This window comes from Chiloscyllium plagiosum, unplaced genomic scaffold (assembly GCF_037043375.1).
Source record: "Chiloscyllium plagiosum isolate Xiang-an unplaced genomic scaffold, Cpla_swu_hap1 HiC_scaffold_35, whole genome shotgun sequence".
Classification (NCBI taxonomy): Eukaryota; Metazoa; Chordata; class Chondrichthyes; order Orectolobiformes; family Hemiscylliidae; genus Chiloscyllium; species Chiloscyllium plagiosum.
In genome coordinates this window covers 5,904,439-5,923,009 of record NW_028270173.1, presented here as the reverse complement: position 1 = coordinate 5,923,009, position 18,571 = coordinate 5,904,439, and the positions used below count along the sequence as shown (strand labels likewise).

Sequence of the window (18,571 nt, the reverse complement as noted above, 5' to 3'; positions counted from 1 at the left end):
CATAGAAAAGTACAGCACAGAACAGGCTCTTGGGCCCACAATGTTGTGCCAAGACTTAATCCTAATGTAAAATAGAGTAACTTAACTGCTCTGGTTCTGTTCGCCGAGCTGGAAGTTTTTGTTGCAAACGTTTCGTCCCCTGTCTAGGTGACATCCTCAGTGCTTGGGAGCCTCCTGTGAAGCGCTTCTGTGGTGTTTCCTCCGGCATTTATAGTGGCCTGTCCCTGCTGCTTCCGGTTGTCAGTTTCAGCTGTCCGCTGTAGTGGTCGGTATATTGGGTCCAGGTCGATGTGTTTGTTGATGGAGTTTGTGGATGAGTGCCATGCTTCTAGGAATTCCCTGGCTGTTCTCTGTTTGGCTTGCCCCACAGCAACCAGCACCCGAGCTACAAATCTTCTCACAAACTTAGAGTAACTTAACCTACGCACCCCTCAACTCACTGCTATCCATGTGCATGTCCAGCAGTCACTTAAATGTCCCCAATGACTTTGCTTCCACCACCTCAGCTGGCAACGCATTCCATACATTCACAACTCTCTATGTAAAAAAAACCTACCTTTGATGACTCCTTTATACCTTCCTCCTAATATCTTCAAGCTATGACTTCTCGTACTAGTCAATCCTGCCCTGGGGAAAAGTCTCTGGCTATTGACTCTATCTATTCCACTCATTATTTTGTACACCTCGATCAGGTCTCCTCTCTTCCTCCTTCTCTCAAGAGAGAAAAGTCCGAGCTTATTCAACCTCTCTTCATAAGGCAAGCCCTCCAGTCCAGGCAGCATCCTGGTAAACTTTCTTTGCACCCTCTCCAAAGCCTCTGTATCTTTCCTATAGTAGGGCGACCAGAACTGGACACAATACTCCAAGTGTGGTCTCACCAGGGACTTGTAGAGCTGCAGCAACACCTCGCAGCTCTTAAACTCGATCCCTCTGTTAATGAAAGCCAAAACACCATATGCTTTCTTAACAACCCTTTCCACTTGGGTGGCAACTTTGAGGGATCTATATACTTGCACACCCAGATCCCTCTGTTCCTCCACACTGCAAAGAATCCTGTCTTTAATCCTATATTCAGCATTCGAGTTTGACCTTCCAAAATGCATCACTTCGCATTTATCCAGGTTAAACTCCACCTGCCATTTTTCAGCCCAGCTCTGCATCCTGTCTATGTTGTGCTGCAGCCTGCAGCAGCCCTCTACACTATCGACGACAACTCCAACCTTTGTGTCATCTGCAAATTTACTAACCCACCCCTCAACCTCCTCATCCAAGTCATTTATAAAAACTACAAACAGCAGAGGCCTGCGGGAACCCACTCAACACTGACCTCCAGGCAGAATACTTTCTATCTACAACCACTGTCAGCCTTCTCTCAGCCAGCCAATCCTGAATCCAGACAGCCAAATCTCCCTGTATCCCATACTTCCTGACTTTGTGAATGAGTCTACCATGGGAAACCCATCAAATGCCTCGATGAAATCCATATTAACCACATCCACTGCTCAACTGTCGTCGACCTGATTGACACCTCCTCAAAGAATTCAATAAGATTGTGAGGCATGACCTGCCCCTCACAAAGCCATGCTGACTGCCTTTAATTTCACTATGCTTTCCCAAACAGTCATAAATCCTATCCCTCAAAATTATTTCCATAACTTTGCTGACCACAGATGTGAGACTGACCGGTCTGTAGTTGCCAGGGATTTCCCTATTACCCTTCTTGAAAAGTGGAACAACATTCGCCTCCTTCCAATCCTCCGGCACGGCTCCTGTGGAGAGTGAGGAGGCAAATATCCGCGCCAGCGGCTTAGCAACCTCCTTTCTCGTAGAAATGAAAGAATAAGTAGGATGAATACGTGGCTTGAGAGATGATGTAGGAGGGAGGGGTTCAGATTTGTGGGACGTTGGGACGGTTTCTGGGGAAGGTGGGACTATTATAAATTGGACAGTCTACACTTGAACCAGACTGGGACTAATGTCCTTGGGGGAGGTTTAGCTACTGCTGTTGGGGAGGTTTTAAACTAATGTGGCAGGGGGCTGGGAATCAGAAGAGAAGACAAGTAGACAGCAAGGTGGAAATTGGAGACTGTAAGAATCATGAAGTTAGCATTAATAAGGGGAAGAGTAGGCAGAGAGAAGATGAACGCAAAAGAAGTGGTGGCCTGAAGTGCAAGGAGTATAGTGGGTAAGGCAGATGGAACTTAGCGCGTGGATTAGTGCCTGGGAATATGACTTTATTGTGATCACAGAGACTTGGTTGAAGGAAGGGCATGATTGGCAACTAAATGTTCCAGGATATAGACGCTTCAGACAGGACAGGGAGGGAAGTAAAGTGGGGGTGGAGTTGCATTGCTGGTCAGGGATGCTATTACGGCTGTGCTAAAGGAGGAACCTATGTAGGCGTGAGTAGTGAGGCATTATGGGTGGAGCTGAGAAATAGGAAGGGTGCAGTTACATTGTTGGGGCTATATTACAGGCCTCCCAACAGTGAGTATGAGATAGAAGAACAAATAGGTAAACAGATTATGGAAAGCTGTAGAGGCAACAGGGTCGTAGTGATGGGAGATTTTAATTTTCCCAATATTGACTGGGACACACTTAGTGTCAGAGGTCTGGATCGGGCAAAATTTTTAAGAAACGTCCAAGAGAGTTTTCTAGAGCAGTATGTCAATAGTCTGATGAGGGAAGGGGCCATACTGGATCTGGTGTTGAGGAATGAGCCAGGCCAGGTGGTAGAAGTTGCGGTGAGGATTTCTTTGGGAACAGTGACCACGGTTCTGTAAGTTTTAAAATACTCGTAGACAAAGATGAGAATGGTCCTAAGGGAAGAGTACTAAACTGGGCCAAGACCAATTATATCAACATTAGGCAGGAGCTGGGAAATGTGGATTGGACACAGCTATTTGAAGGAAGTCCACATTTGAGATGGCCTAGTGTAGGATAGGCATTTCCCATTGAAAACAAAGGATAGGAAAGGCAAGATTCATGAATGACAGGAGAAATCGTATGACTAGCCAAGAGGAAAAGGGAAGTGTACATAAGGCCCAGGCAGCTAAGGGTAGAACAGGCCATGGAGGAATATCAGGAGATTAGGACCAGTCTTAAATGAGGAATCAAGCAGGCTAAAAGGGGTCATGAAATAGCTTTAGCGAGTAGAATTAAGGAGAATCCCAAAGCCTTTTATTCTTATATAAGAAGTAAGTGGGTAACTAGAGAAAGGATTGGTCCACTAAAGGATAAGGAAGGAACGCTGTGTATCAAACCTGAGAGAATGGGTGAGATTCTGAATGATTACTTTGCATCAGTGTTCACTGAGGAGAGGGACATGATGAATGTTGACATTAGTGATAGAAGTTTGATTACTCTGGATCACGCTGACATAAGGAGGGAAGATGTGTTGGGTAGGCTAGAGGTTATTAAGGTGGACTAATCCCCAGGACTGGATGGGACTTATCCCAGGTTGCTAAGTGAGTTGAGAGAGGAAATAGCTGAGGCCCTGACAGATATCTTTGTAGCATCCTTAAACACAGGTGAGGTGCAAGAGGACTCGAGGGTTGCTCATGTTGTGCCTGTGTACAAAAAGGGTGGTAGGGATATTCCAGTGAACCTGACATCAGTGGTGGGAAGGTTGCTGGAGCAGGTACTGAGGGATTAAAATCTATTTGTATTTGGAAAAGAATGGGCTTATCAGTGATAGGCAACATGGTTTTGTGCAGGGGAGATCGTGCCTTACCAAATTAATAGAGTTCTTTAAGGAAGTGACCAAGCTGATAGATGAAGGAAGGGCTGTAGATGTCATATACGTGGACTTTAGTAAGGCGTTTGATAAGGTTCCCCATGGTAGACTAATGGGGAAAATGAAGTCACGTCGTGTGCAGGGTGGTCTAGCTAGGTGGATAAAGAACTGGTTGAGCAACAGGAGACAGAGAGTAGTAGTTGAAGGGAGTTTTTCGAAATGGAGAAAGGTGACCAGTGGTGTTCCACAGGGATCGGTGCTGGGGCCACTGTTGTTTGTAATATACATAAATGATCTGGAAGAGGGCACTGTTGGTATGATCAGCAAATTTACAGATGACACAAAGATTGGTGGAGTAGCAGAAAGCATAGGGGACTGTCAAAATATACAGGAGAATATAGATCGTCTGGAGATTTGGGGAGAGAAGTGGCAGATGGAGTTTAATCCAGACATTTTGTGAAGTCTATTTCTACAGCGAATGATACAATAAACCGAAGAGCCTTGGGAAAAGTTGATGGGCAGAGAGATCTGGGAGCGCAGGTCCATTGTACCCTGAAGGTTGCTGCACAGGTGGATAGAGTGGTCAAGAAGGCACATGGTATGGTTGCCTTTCATCGGACGGGGTATTGAGTATAAGGTCTGGCAGGCCATGTTAAAATTGACAATACATTGGTTCAACTGCATTTAGAATAGTGTGTACAGTTCTGGTCGCCACATTACCAAAAGGATGTGGATGCTTTGGAGGGGGTGCAGAGAAGGTTTACAAGGATGTTGCCTGGTATGGAAGCTGCTAGCTATGCAGAGAGGTTAAGTAGTTTAGGATTGTTTTCATTAGAAAAAAGGAGATTGAGGGGGTCCTGATTGAGATCTACAAAATCATGAAGTGTATTCACAGGGTAGATAGAGATAAGCTTTTTCCCAGGGTGAAGGATTCAGTAACGAGAAGTCACGCTTTCCAAGCGAGAGGTGAAAAGTTTAAGTACTTTACACAGAGGGTGGTGGGCATTTGGAACGCGTTGCCAGCAGAGGTGGTAGAGGCAGGCACGGTAGATTCATTTAAGATGCGTCTGGACAGATGCATGAGGAGGTGGGGAGCGGAGGGATACAGATGCTTAGGAAGTGGGCGACAGGTTTAGACAGCAGATATGGATTGGCTCAAGCCTGGAGGGCAAATAGGGCCTGTTCCTGGGCTGTAAATTTTCTTTGTTCCTTGTTCTTTAAGGGGAGTAGAGACCGACCTGGTAATTATAGACCAGGTGAGCCTTACTTCGGTTGTAGGTAATGGTTGGAAAAGATTATAAGAGATAGAATTTATAATCATCTCAAAAGGAATAAGTTGATTAAGGATAGTCAACGTGGTTTTGTGAAGGATAGGTCGTGCCTCACAAACCTTATTGAGTTCTTTGAGAAGGTGACCAAACAGGTGGATGGGGGTAAAGCAGTTGATGTGATGTATATGGATTTCAGTTAGGTATTTGACAAGGTTCCCCACGGTAGGCTTTTGCACAAAATATGGAGGCATGGGATTGAGGGTGATTTAGTGGTCTGAATAATAAATTAGATAGCTGAAAGAAGACAGAAGGTGGTGGTTGATAGGAAATGTTCATCCTGGAGTTTAGTTACTATTGTTGTACCGCAAGGATCTGTTTTGGGTTCACTGCTGTTTGTCATTGTTATAATGGGTTATAACAATGGGTTAGTAAATTTGCGGATGACACTAAGGTCAGTGGAATTATTGATAGCGTCAAAGGATGTAGTAGGTTACTGAGGGACATAGATGAGCTGCAGAGCTGGGCTGAGAGGTGGCAAATGGAGTTTAATGCGGAAAAGTGTGAGGTGATTCAATTTGGAAGGAGTAACAGGAATGCAGAGTACTGGGCTAATGGTAAGATTCTTGGTAGTGTAGATGAGCAGAGAGATCTCGGTGTCCATGTATATAGACCCCTGAAAGTTGCCACCCAGGTTGATAGGGCTGTTAAGAAGGCATACGGTGTGTGAGCTTTTATTAACAGAGGGATCAAGTTTTGGAATCATGAGGTCATGCTGCAGCTGTACAAAACTCTAGTCCTGCCGCACTTGGAGTACTGAGTCCAGTTCTGGTCACCACATTATAGTAAGCTTGTGAAAACTTTGGAAAGGGTTCAGAGGAGATTTACTAGGTTATTGTCTGGAGGGAAGGTCTTATGAGGAAAGGTTGAGGGACATGAGGCTGTTTCTGTTAGAGAAAAGAAGGCTTAATTAAGTCACCTTTGAGAGGTGACTTAATTGAGACATATAAGATAATTAGAGGGTCAGACTAGGTGGACAGTGAGAGCCTTTTTCCATAGATAGTGATGGCTAGCATGAGGGGACATAGCTTTAAAGTGAGGGGTAATAGACATAGGACAAATGTCAGAGGTAGTTTCTTTACTCAGAGAGTAGTAGGGGCGTGGAACGCACTGCTTTCAACAGTTTTAGACTTGCCAACTTTATGGGTATTTAAATAGTCAATGGATAGGCATATGGACGAGAATGGAATAGTGTGGTTTAGATAGGCTTCAGATTCATTTCACAGGGCGGCACAATATCGAGGGCTGAAGGGCCTGTACTGTGCTGTCATGCTCTGTGTTCTATGAAATGAAACAGAAGAAGGTCGGCTTGGTGAGGGGATACTGTTGGATTGGGGGGTTTGTGGAAGTAGGGATAGGGACTTTCGCTGTAAGCACAATGTTGTGTACTGTACAAGGGCATTTTGGGACCTGTATTGGGTATTTTATTTTACTGTGTCTTTCAAAATCTTTAGGTTTAGTTTATAAATATATATTATTTTCTTCTAGTTTATCTTCATTTAGTTAGCTTAATAAACATCTGTTTTAAAATGTTAAAACAAACCTAAGTATAGTGTTATGGTTTCGCTTGGAGATCACTTTGATAAAACAAAACAAAACATGATCTATCAAAGTTAAAAATCACACACCACCAGGTTATAGTCCAACAGGTTTAATTAGAAGCACTAGCTTTCGGAGCGACGCTCCTTCATCAGGTGGTTGTGTGCTTCCAATTACACCTGTTGGACTATAACCTGGTGTTGTGGGATTTTTAACTTTGTACACCCCAGTCCAACACCGGTATCTCCAAATCATGGTCTATCAAGTTAGATTTCAGACTGGGAACTGACCTATGCAGTAATAAAATCAGCTGGGATCAGAATAGAAGTTCTTTGCTGACATAATGCCATGGAGGTAATGGAATGTGGGTGTCACTAGATGGGCCAGTATTTATTGCTCATCCTGAATTGCTCTTGAACTGAATGGTTTGCTCAGCCATTTTAGAGGGGAAGGTAAGAGTCAGCGTCATTGTTGTGAATCACTCATAAGGCAGACAGGTAAGAATGGCAGCTTTTCTTCTCTACAGTTGAGTATTTTAAAATAAAACAATTAACAATGATGTCATGGTCATCATTTGACTTTTAATTCCAAATTTATATTTAATTGCAAATTCCACCATCTCACATTTGGATCCAGATTGCTGCAACATTACCTCTAGTGTCATAACACTGCGATGGTATCACTTCCCCTCAGCTCAATGCAAAGAAGAAATCTTTTAAAAGTCAGCATGGTGTGCACTCCTCCTGAATGTAAATTTCAGTGTATTTGCTGCATTTGCAAAGGTGAATATGGATGTTGAGCAGTATTGTACCAACTGCCTGTTGAACAATAATTAGTTCAGTGGTGTATTATGGATGTGGAGGTAGAGTGGGACCTCAAACAGGTGAACCACGTGATACCACAAACTTTAATTCCTTGCAATATCCTAGTCCCTGGAATATGGGTATCTGCCTCACACTCTCCAGCTTTTGAATTGTTACCTTTTTGCTTTTAACTTACATTTCAAAATTTGATTTTTCTTTCTGCTGTTTGTCAATTGGATGTTTTTTTTCTTGGCTTCAGAGAGATGCAGTAGTTTGCTTTCCCAGGTTATTCATTTATTGCCCACTGACTGATTTTTCTCTTGGCTTTTAACAGGACTCTGCAGCCACTAACCTACAGAGCCTCTGCAGTCTGTAACAGAGGCAGGAAAGTGAACATGGTGATGTGAAGCCGATACTGTCCCTGCCAACGCCTGATCATGTCTTCTTGTTTCAAGTCACTGCTGCCATTCCAATAATCTCTCTCTTCTAGTCTGAGCTTGGTAATGGGTAGAGTGGGGCTGAACACCCTGCTTGGTTGTGCTCCACCTAAGTTGCATATGGGGGATCATTCCATCTACCTCGCTGTTCCTCCAACTTTTTGCTCAACCAAAAGGTGATACAAAGTGGCAAGTAACCTTGAACTATCTTTTTCCGCTAGAACCAACACTTTGAGAGATTTCTCATAACTAATCACTGTCTTACCGTAAAATATCAGGGTAGAAATTAAATGTGGCCAGACACATTGGTTAGGCTGCTTTAGGAATGCTGTGTACAAACTTGGTCTCCCTGCTATAGGAAGGATATTATGAAATTTGAAAGGGTTCAGAAAAGATTTACAAGCATGTTGCCAGGGTTGGAGCATTTGAGCTGTAGGGTGAGGTTGAATTGGCTGGGACTGTTTTCCCAGGAGCGCGGAGGCTGAGGGGTAACCTTATAGAGGTTTATAAAATCACGAGGGGCATGGATAGGGTAAATAAACAAAGTCTTTTTCCCCAGGTTGGGGGAGTCAAGAACTAAAGGGCATAGGTTTAGGTTGAGTGGACCCAAGGGGCAAGTTTTTCACACAAAGGGTGGTGCGTGTATGGAATGAGCTGCCAGAGGAAGTGGAGAAGGCTGGTACAATTTCAACATTTAAGAGACATCTGGATGGGTAAATGAATAGGAAGGGCTTAGAGGAATATGGGCCAAAGCCTGGCAAATGGGACTAGGTTAACTCAGGATATCCGTCAGCACGGACATGTTTGTTTCCATGCTATACCTCTCTCTGACTCCATGTTCCCTCTTTCTTATACGCATATACACAAAGAGATCACTTTCACCCCTGCTAATGCGCCACACTGCTTGAATCACTAAATGTTAAGAAAATCCGATCACACTTTGTCTAGCCTATATGTGACTCCAGAGTTGGTTGACTCGAAAATAGTTGAGGAAGCACTCAGAAAGGGTAATTAGGGACGGGCAACAAACGCTTGCCTGACGTCAAGGAAAACCAAGAACAAATAAAGAATTTTGTCTGACTGGAACCTCATGATTTGTTGTTGTGTTTCCTTTGCTCCTCACGGAATTTAAGACTGTTAGCATCTTGCCATATTAAACTTACTGCTTTAGAAATACAGGGGCTGTAGACAATGGCCTGAACGTTCCAAACAGGTTAAAACCTGACACCAGTGAACGTGAATTCCAGCAAGTTAATCATTGTTAAGCAAGTATAGTTACAGCAAGCAAGTTCGAACGGTACAGCAGAGGATGTTCGGGGAAGACCTAACTGACTTGTGTAAAATTAGGAGAAATATAGATAACGTGCTGATGAGTTTTAGAAGGCGATGGCAGGGAAAGTATTTTCACCTCGGATGCTGGGGATCTGGGACTAAGAGTCTGAAAGGGCTGTCTGAGAAGCACATCGTTATGCTATTGTAATCCAAGGTTGAAGCCAGGGAGCAGAGAAATAACATTGGAACATTGGGCTAGACCTTTTGGTTTACCTCGGTTCGAAACGCTGTACATGTCAATGTTCCGGGCATAAATTACTCGTTACATCCTTGTACTCAACCAAACGTTTTACAAGCAAGCAACTTATTCACATGGCGCAGGAGACCACACATCCTATCTCATCTAGTTCACCTGAACAGCTACAAATTAGCGACACTTTCCTGCTCTTTCATCATGAGCTATGCAAGGTGTGCCTTAAAAAAAAAACAGAGCTCCGATTCCTCTATTGAATTTAATTTTCTTTCTTCATCTTCTGAGGCAGCCCCTTTTCACATCCTGAGTCTGTCTGATCTGCTGTTCACCGGTTGCTGGGAGTTTTCAGTAAATTAAATACAATCCCATGTGGTTCATTCAATACTTTGTATCATCTGGGGCTAAAGTTTGCCTCTATAGAGGTTGAATCATTCCGCGCGGTTTTCCGGGAGAGAAGAGCTGGCTTTTCGGGGACTCGGTTAGACGGAGAGACATGGAGAGCTGCAGGAAATCCCCTTTCACGAGAGTCTGGGGAGGGAAAAATTAATTGTACATCTTGCATTTAAATAAATATTGCTCAGAACCCTTGTCCCTAACTCCCGGTGCATCCTGCTTGATATTGAATTCCTGCAATTCTGCAAACGGACGACACACTAACACTAATTTCACCTCACAGCCCAAATGAATTATGTCAACCCTCATTCCACATCTCCCTCTCAGTCCTCTTTCACTCATAACAAAAGCCTTGGGGAAACAGATTGATTAACAAGGGACTCAATAATTTGAAACAAATAAAAATATGGGCAGAGGTTTATTCCTGCTCCTGGAAGTTGCCTGCTTTTCCTATGTTGCTTAAAGAGGAAAATCCACTTAAATCTTCAAACAGAGCAAATTATTTGACTGGATAGGAAACTTTCTGCTGAATTTTAGATTACTTACATTGTGGAAACAGGCCCTTCGGCCCAACAAGTCCACACCGACCCTCTGAAAAGCAACCCACCCAGACCCATTCCCCTACATTTACCTCTTCACCTAACACTATGGGCAATTCAGCATGGCCAATTCACCTAACCTGCACATTTTTAGAGTGTGGGAGGAAACCCGCGCAGACACAGGGAGAATGTGCAAACTCCACACAGTCACTCGAGGCTGGAATTGAACCCGGGTTTCTGGCGCTGAATTCCTTTAAATCATCCGGGGTCGAACTTTTAATTACATTTTTAAAAAATAAAATGCATATATTTTGTTGTTAAAATCTATTAATAAACATCAAACGCAGAAAATCTAGTTTAATACATTTTTAATCAGCATGTTATGACAACTCTGCAGCAGGTGGGACCTAATCCCCGGGCCTGCTGGCTAGCATCCACTTTGATCATAACTTGTCGAATTCCTGGCGGGTGGACCTTGAGGTTGGATTTCAGAGTGTGTGAAAAATTGTCGGAGAGATTAGATTATTTACAGATTAGATTTATTTACAGTGTGGGAACAGGCCCTTCGGCCCAACAAGTCCACACCGACCCTCCGAAGAGCAACCCACCCAGACTCATTCCCCTACATTTACTCTTCACCTAACACTACAGGAAATTTAGCATGGCCAATTCACCTAACCTGCACATTTTTGGACTGTGGGAGGAAACCGGAGCACCCGGAAGAAACAGACACAGGGAGAATGTGCAAACTCCACACAGTCACCTGAGGCGAGAATTGAACCCGGGTCTCTGACGCTGTGAGGCAGTTAGGGATTCCCTACGAGTGTTGTGCCCTGAGTTGAGAGAAATGTGGGAACAAATCGATCCTGCTCAGTTTGGAAATAACTTGTCGAGGATTTGATAGCGAATTTGGTTGGAAGACGCATATGTGATGCGAAACTGCGATTGGAACGGACCGAAAACAAAATCCCCCCTAAATTATAGCAACCTTGAGACACCCAAAACGCTTAACAACGGGAGATTTAAAAAATTTTTTTGTTTCCTGTTGTCATATCGGAAATTTGTTTATAAACGTTGACCTATCAAGCATTGAATGGGAACATTTGATGTCACTCTAGTGCTCCTGTGACCTTATTTCCCCCATTTATTCCTAATTTGGCGCATCTGCCTGAAATTATTGCCATGCAATTTTAAGTGTTTTGTAAATGATAATTTGGAGATGCCGGTGTTGGACTGGAGTGTACAAAGTTAAAAATCACACCACACCAGGTTATAGTCCAACAGGTTTAATTGGAAGCACTAGCTTTGGGAGGGCTGCTCCTTCATCAGGTGGTTGTCAGACTATAACCTGGCGTTGTGTGATTTTTAACTTTGTAAATGATGAGTCGTAAAACTAATTCTAAAAGTTTATTTTACACCTGCACTTTAAATACCATTTTAATACATATCTCGTAGCAAGAACACTGGTAATGTTATAACTAATTAGCATCGAGATAGGCTCTGCACTCCCAAGTACTAGCAAGGGTGAGAAATGTCAGGTAATTGCAGGTTTAATGCTCGCTGAAAGCGGAAGGATGGCGCAAACCCGGGTAACAATTAGCGATATAAAGACATGGAAATGCGATATATTATAAATAAAGCTTCTTGAGAAAACAAGGATACATTTGAAATTGGACTGGTCGGCTATCCATTGGCAAAGGGACAGACCCTCATCAGTGGTCACTGAGTTCTTGAAACTTGTTCCTGCTCGCAACACGTTTAAGAGCAGAACTGGGAGAAGTTAGCTGGAAGATTTAAGTTTGGCAAATTGACTAAAAGCTCACGATCACCGTCTTCGATGTTCTCATCTGCATTTCAGAGAATAATAGACAACGTGACCGTTTTGATTAGTACAAGATGAGAGAAGACGGGGGGGGGGGGCGGGGGGCGGTTGAAGAAACCTGCGGTCTGGCGGAGAGATAAGAATGACAGTGAAATAAAATTAAACTCGCAGGTATCCTGGCTTGCGCTGGAGGGCGTTTTAAAAGAGAACAATAAACCAGATCCTGGAGTTTCGTGACGATCCAGTCCCCCACCCAATTCCCCCTGGAAATGGCTGCAATCGCCTTCTTTGGATTGATACCAGATGGAAATCTCCGGACGGGACATGGGTCCACTCAAATCGGTTTAGCGGAGTCCAGTGGTGTCGGGCCCGGCCGTCTCACCCGCGCCGCTCTCCCTGTGGCCTTCTTCTCCAGAGTCCAACCAGTGCCTTGCCAGCCCTGTCACCACCCTCCTTCCCCCACATACATACAGTGTGTGTGTGTGTGTGTGTGGGGGGGGGGGGGGGGGAATGGCCACCTATCTTCCCCTCACCTTTCACCCCAGGGGAGAGTGAGGGGCGGACGGGCGGGGTAGGTGGTGTGGGACCGGTGAGAGGGGGAAAGAAGCAGAAGGAGAAAACGAAAGATCCCCACCCGGGGAGAATCATGGAGCGGGTCAGAGTTTTTACAGCCGGGAAAAGACCCGTCAGGTCTGCGTTGGTCATCAGACATCGCCCATTTTCCAGCACTTGGCCGTGTATGCTGTGGCGCATCAAGCGCGCACCTAAAACCTTCTGAAATGTTCCTTCCTTCTACCAGCCCGCCAGGCAGTGAACTCCAGACACCCACCTTTCTCTCTGGGTGTTCTGCCTTGTTTCCCTCACTAAATCCATTCTACGCAACCGGCTCCTTACTTTAAATCTATATCCCCTGCTTACTGACCGCTCACATAAGAGCAAGGTGTTTTTATCCTTATCAATCCACCTCAGAACTTTGTACATCCCAATCTGATCCTCTCCCCGCCTAGGGAAAAAAACATCCCACGCTATGTACTCTGCCGTCGTAGCTGAATCGCTGCAGCGCAGGCAACATCCTGGCGAATCTTCGCTGAATCCTTCCTATAGTCTGGCGACCAGAACTGCACGCAGCAGTCCAACCATGCTGTAACTAACGTTACATCCAGCTCCGCGATAACCTCCTTGCTGCTGCACTCAGTGCCTGGAACAATCCACGATATCCCTCCCCATGCGGTTCTCAGGGCATGGGATAGGAGGGCGGTAAGTGGCTGCAGGGAGAGGGAGGGGCGGATGTTGGCACCTCTCCGTCCGCCTTTGCCCTATAAAAGAGGCTGCTGTGGGTGGCCGCCTCTTCAGTTTCAGCCGCGACTGGTGGCGGAGGCTGAAACAGAGCGAGCGAGAGAGAGAGAGACCAAAGGACCGACCCGGAGCGAGAGCTGGAACCACCCCCCCCACCCCCTTCCGGGCCCTTTTCTTTCCCCCTCGAGATTTCCCCCCTTCTTTCTCGAATTGCGAGCATGACCGACATCAGCCACAAGGTGGAAGACGTGGCGGACCTGAGCGTCGACAAGGCGATCGCCCGCAAGAAGAAGCAGTACCCGCCGCCCCGCTCCCAGCAGCGCCGTAAGAAGACGGGCCCCACCGTCACCCAGCGCATCCTGCAGGTCGCCGCCGCCACCAAAGAGCGGCGGGGCATCTCGCTGGCCGCCCTCAAGAAGGCTCTCTCGGCCAAGGGCTACGACGTGAGCCGCAACAACACGCGGGTCAACCAGACGGTGAAGAACCTGGTCCGCAAGGGCTCCTTGGTGCAGACGGCGGGCATCGGCGCCTCGGGCTCGTTCCGCTTCAACCGCTCCCGCACCCGCGCCGACACTCCCGCGCTGGCCTTGGGGGGCCCGGGGGCACAGGGAGGCGGCAGCGTCCCCGCCGCCTTGGCCAAGGAGGAGTCCGGCGGCAGCGCCGCCTCCGTCCCCAAGAAGATCTCGGCGACCAAAGCTACGGCGGCCTCGTCCAAGAGATCGACCCAGGCCAAGGCTTCGGCCACCAAGAAGGGGCGGGGGGCGGCCGCCACCAGGAGGCGGAAGGCGGCGCCTGCCAAACCCAGGAAGGCAGCGCCGTCGGCCCGCCGCAAGCTCAAGGCCACCGCCCGGCGAGCCAACCGCGGCAGAGCCGGCGGGGCGGCCCGTCTTTACAAGAGCAAGCCGTTCCGCCTCGGTGCCGGCCGAAAGGTCAAGCCGTCCGGGGCGAACGTGCGGCGCCGGCAGCCGCCCGGAGGCAAGCCCAAGCGGCCGGTAGGTCGCCCCAGAAAATACCCGCCCTTCGTGGGCAAGAGAAGCTTCTACGCCCGGCGGTAAGGTTGGCGAGCCCGTGAAGGACACTATAAAACACAACGGCTCTTTTCAGAGCCACCACATTTTAACAAAACGGAGCTGACTGCGTGAAAGTTGGCGGATATTTTCTTTGGTACCCGGTGGGTCGCGCCGTGGTGGTTAAAATATTAACGCAGATTTCATTGTGAAAAAAAAATAAAACAATCCACGTAGCAAATCACCTTTCGGGATTTTAAAATAAATTTTACAAGTTTTAATGTTTGGAGTCGGGATTAATTCGCATTGGTCTGATTTAGTCGCGTCTCACGTGTATACGGGATGTTTTGTTTGATGTCGCCTTCACCGCTCCATTTGAAAAGAGCGCGTTATTTTTCTTTGAAATTCGGATGAGAACATCGCGAATGTCTGATGGTAGGACGGCGATCGTGAGCTTTTTAACCACGGGATCAAACTCAAATCTTCCCAAATTCTCCCACCTCTGTCTTGTGATATCTTTTCCCTCCAGATGCTGCCGGCCTCGAGTCTTTCTGGTACAGCCTTTACTAATTTCAGAATTTCTACGTAATTGTTAATTCACTCGTGGGGTTTGGGCGTCACTGGTTTTATTGTTGTCTATATTTGTCATTGAGAAGGTAGTGATGGGCTGTCGTCCTGAACCGCTGAACCTGAGCGCAGGCGTTTTGTCTGAAAAAGAGATTTGAACAAACCCGTCTCTCAAATAAACTTCTTTTCCTTCGGATTAGTTTTTGAATGTTGTTTCTTAAAATAAAAGCTGGTTAACACATCAGTCTCAAATAAACGTCTTTTCTTTTGGATTATCGTTTTTGAGTGTTGTTTCACAAAATAAAAATTGGTTAATACACGAGTCAAGGGACAAACGAAAAGAATTGATGAGTAGAAGCCTTCAACTTTCCAAATAAAGAGGGTGGGGAGGGGGACAGGAAGTCGAATTCTTTTGTAAGATGAAGACTTGTCGTTCCTGTGCGAACAATTGACCGAGAATTGAACAATTTAACCGGAAAAGCCTCTTGAAGCGATTCGAAATCTTAAGCCACAAAAGTAATCGTATAAAGAATTGCACGGGACAAAATTACTTTGAAGCAATATTGATTTGAATATAGAGACGGTTTTAAACTGCTTTCGTAGCATTCCTACAGTGCAGAAGTGGCCATTCGGTCCATCGAGTCCGCACCGGCCCTCCAAAGAACCTCCCACCCTATCCCTGTAATCCTGCATTTCCCATAGTTAACCCACCCTAACCTACATATTCCTGGTCTCTAGACAATTTCCCATGGCCAATCCATCCTAACCTGCACATCTTCTGAATGTGGGAGGAAACCCAAGCAGACACGAGGAGAATGTAATAACTGTTCGGAAGAAATATTTGGACTCCAGTTGCTGACGCTGTTTATCTCTCAGGGTTGCTGATTTTCTCTAGCTCTGCTTTATTTTTGCTTCAGATCTTCAGCAGCCGCAGTGTTTTGCTTTTGGTCTAAACATTAAACAGCAAAATGAATATTTTAATTGTAGGAAGATTTCTTACGGACAGACTTAAAACTCGCTGTGCATTCCCAGCGAATGCGATCGTTTCACAACGGAGGATGACCAGGAGTATTTCAATTCATTCCACCAAAGAGCAATAATTCGTAAAGTAAACGTGAGATTGAGTCTGGCAGGAATTTACAGGTTTTGGCGGGAATCGATACATGTTACGGCACCATTGGAATACAGACGAAGCATACGGCTGGCCAGCAACGAGAGGTCATAACCTGAGACTTCTTCGACAGAGTCAGCCTTGAACTGATGCATTTTTTTGTTATTGCTGGCTTTGCAGAGGAGACTGGGCAAAGTGCAAGACGGGTTGAACCTTTAGACCGTCATATATGACTCCATGCTGTGCGTGGTGTCCCTCATTCGAAAGAAAGACTACTCATACCTTCTCCACAACAAGCACCGGAACTGACATTAGCGACATACCGGTAAGAAAGGCATAGGCGTAAACCGACTCAAATCGCAGTATGAAGGTTTCGATTTCCCCAGCTTCGGAAAGAGGCAGAAGCAACAGCAGATGGAACCCCTGGACGAGATCTAACCAAGATCGAAATCAAGAAGATGTCATGGGGTTGAGAGAGGCGTTAATATTTCATCTGCCTTTCTCACAAGAAAACAAAACTTGCAGTGTCCGATCTTCACCATGGATATCCAATCCCTCTACACCTCCATCCGCCATGTCCAGGGCTCCAAGCCCTCCCTTTCTTCCTCGCCTGACATCCCCAACAGTACCCTTCCACCGACACACTCATTCGTTTGGTCGAACTTGTCCTCACACTTAACAATTTCTCCTTCGAATCCTCCAACTTCCTCCAGACCAAAGGGGTAGCCATGGGCCCCAGCTATGCCTGTCTCTTTGTTAGCTACCTAGAACAGGCCATCTTCCAGAGTTACACCAGCACCACTCCCCACCTCTTCCTCCACTACATTGATGACTGCATTGGTGCCAACTTGTTCTCCCACGAGGAGGTTGAACAGTTCATCAACTTCACCAATACATTCCACCCCGATCTTAAATTCACCTGGACCCATCTCTGACACCTCCCTCCCCTTCCTGGACCTCTTCATCTCCATTAATAATGACCAACTTGACACTGACATTTTTTACAAACCCACCGACTCCCACATCTACCTGGATTACACCTCTTCCCACCCTACCTCTTGCAAAAATGCCATCCCATATTCCCAATTCCTTCGCCTCCGCCGTATCTGCTCCCAGGAGGACCAGTTCCACCACAGAACACAACAGATGGCCTCCTTCATTAGAGACTGCAATTTCCCTTCCCACGTGGTTAAAGATGCCCTCCAACACATCTCATCCACATCCCGCACCTCCACCCTCAGACCCCACCCCTCCCGTAACAAGGACAGAACCCCCCTGGTGTTCACCTTCCACCCTACAAACCTTCGCATAAACCAAATCATCCACTGACATTTCGCCACCTCCAAACGGACCCCACCACCAGGGATATGTTTCCCTCCCCACCCCTTTTCGCTTTCCGCAAAGACCATTCCCTCCGTGACTACCTGGTCAGGTCCATGCCCCCCTACAACCCACCCTCCCATCCTGGCTCCTTCCCCTGCCACTGCAGGATTTGCAAAACCTGTGCTCACACCTCCTCCCTCACCTCCATCCAAGGCCCTAAAGGAGCCTTCCACATCCATCAAAGTTTCACCTGCACATCCACCAATATCATTTATTGTATCCGTTGCTCCCGATGCGGTCTCCTCTACATTGGGGAGACTGGGCGCCTCCTAGCAGAGAGCTTTAGGGAACATCTCTGGGACACCTGCACCAATCAACCACACCACCCTGTGGCCCAACATTTCAAATACCCCTCCCACTCTGCCGAGGACATGGAGGTCCTGGGCCTCCTTCACCGCCGCTCCCTCACCACCAGATGCCTGGAGGAAGAATGCCTCATCTTCCGCCTCGGAACACTTCAACCCCAAGGCATCAATGTGGACTTCACCAGTTTCCTCATTTCCCCTTCCCCCACCTCACCCCAGCACCAGCCTTCCAGCTCAGCACCATCCTCATGACATGTCCTACCTGCCTATTTTCCTTCCCACTATCCACTCCACCCTCCTCTCTGACCTATCACCTCCATCCCCACCCCCATTCACCCATTGTACTCTTTGCTACCTCCCCCATCTCCCCTCTGACCTATCACCTCCACCCCCACCCCCATTCACCCATTGTACTCTATGCTACTTTCTCCCCACCCCCACCTCCCTCTCATTTATCTCCCTACCCTGCAAGCACTCTGCCTCTATTCCTGATGAAGGGCTTTTGCCCGAAACGTCAATTTTCTTGCTCCTCGGATGCTGCCTGACCTGCTGCGCTTTTCCAGCACTACTCTAATCTACACCCTGTGAAGTCCACAACAAGATAACATGTTACTCTTCTAAACTCAAACAGATATATGTCCAAGCTACCGTAAGATAACCCCCTCCACTCAAGCATTAGTTGAATAAACCTTCTTGGAAGTGTATCCAATGCAATTAAAGATTTTCTTAAATAGGCAGACCAGAACTGCACACAGTTCTCTGACCCTGACAACTTTGGCA

General features: G+C 46.5%; 1 protein-coding gene across 1 annotated transcript; it reads left to right on the top strand.

Annotated features, from left to right (window-relative positions):
* Positions 1 to 13,587: 13,587 nt before the first annotated feature.
* Positions 13,588 to 15,227, top strand: LOC122541187 (uncharacterized). Its single transcript, XM_043677813.2, has one exon. It carries the CDS (start codon positions 13,637 to 13,639, stop codon positions 14,471 to 14,473), a length of 837 nt encoding a protein of 278 aa, XP_043533748.1. The 5' UTR covers positions 13,588 to 13,636; the 3' UTR covers positions 14,474 to 15,227.
* Positions 15,228 to 18,571: the final 3,344 nt, after the last annotated feature.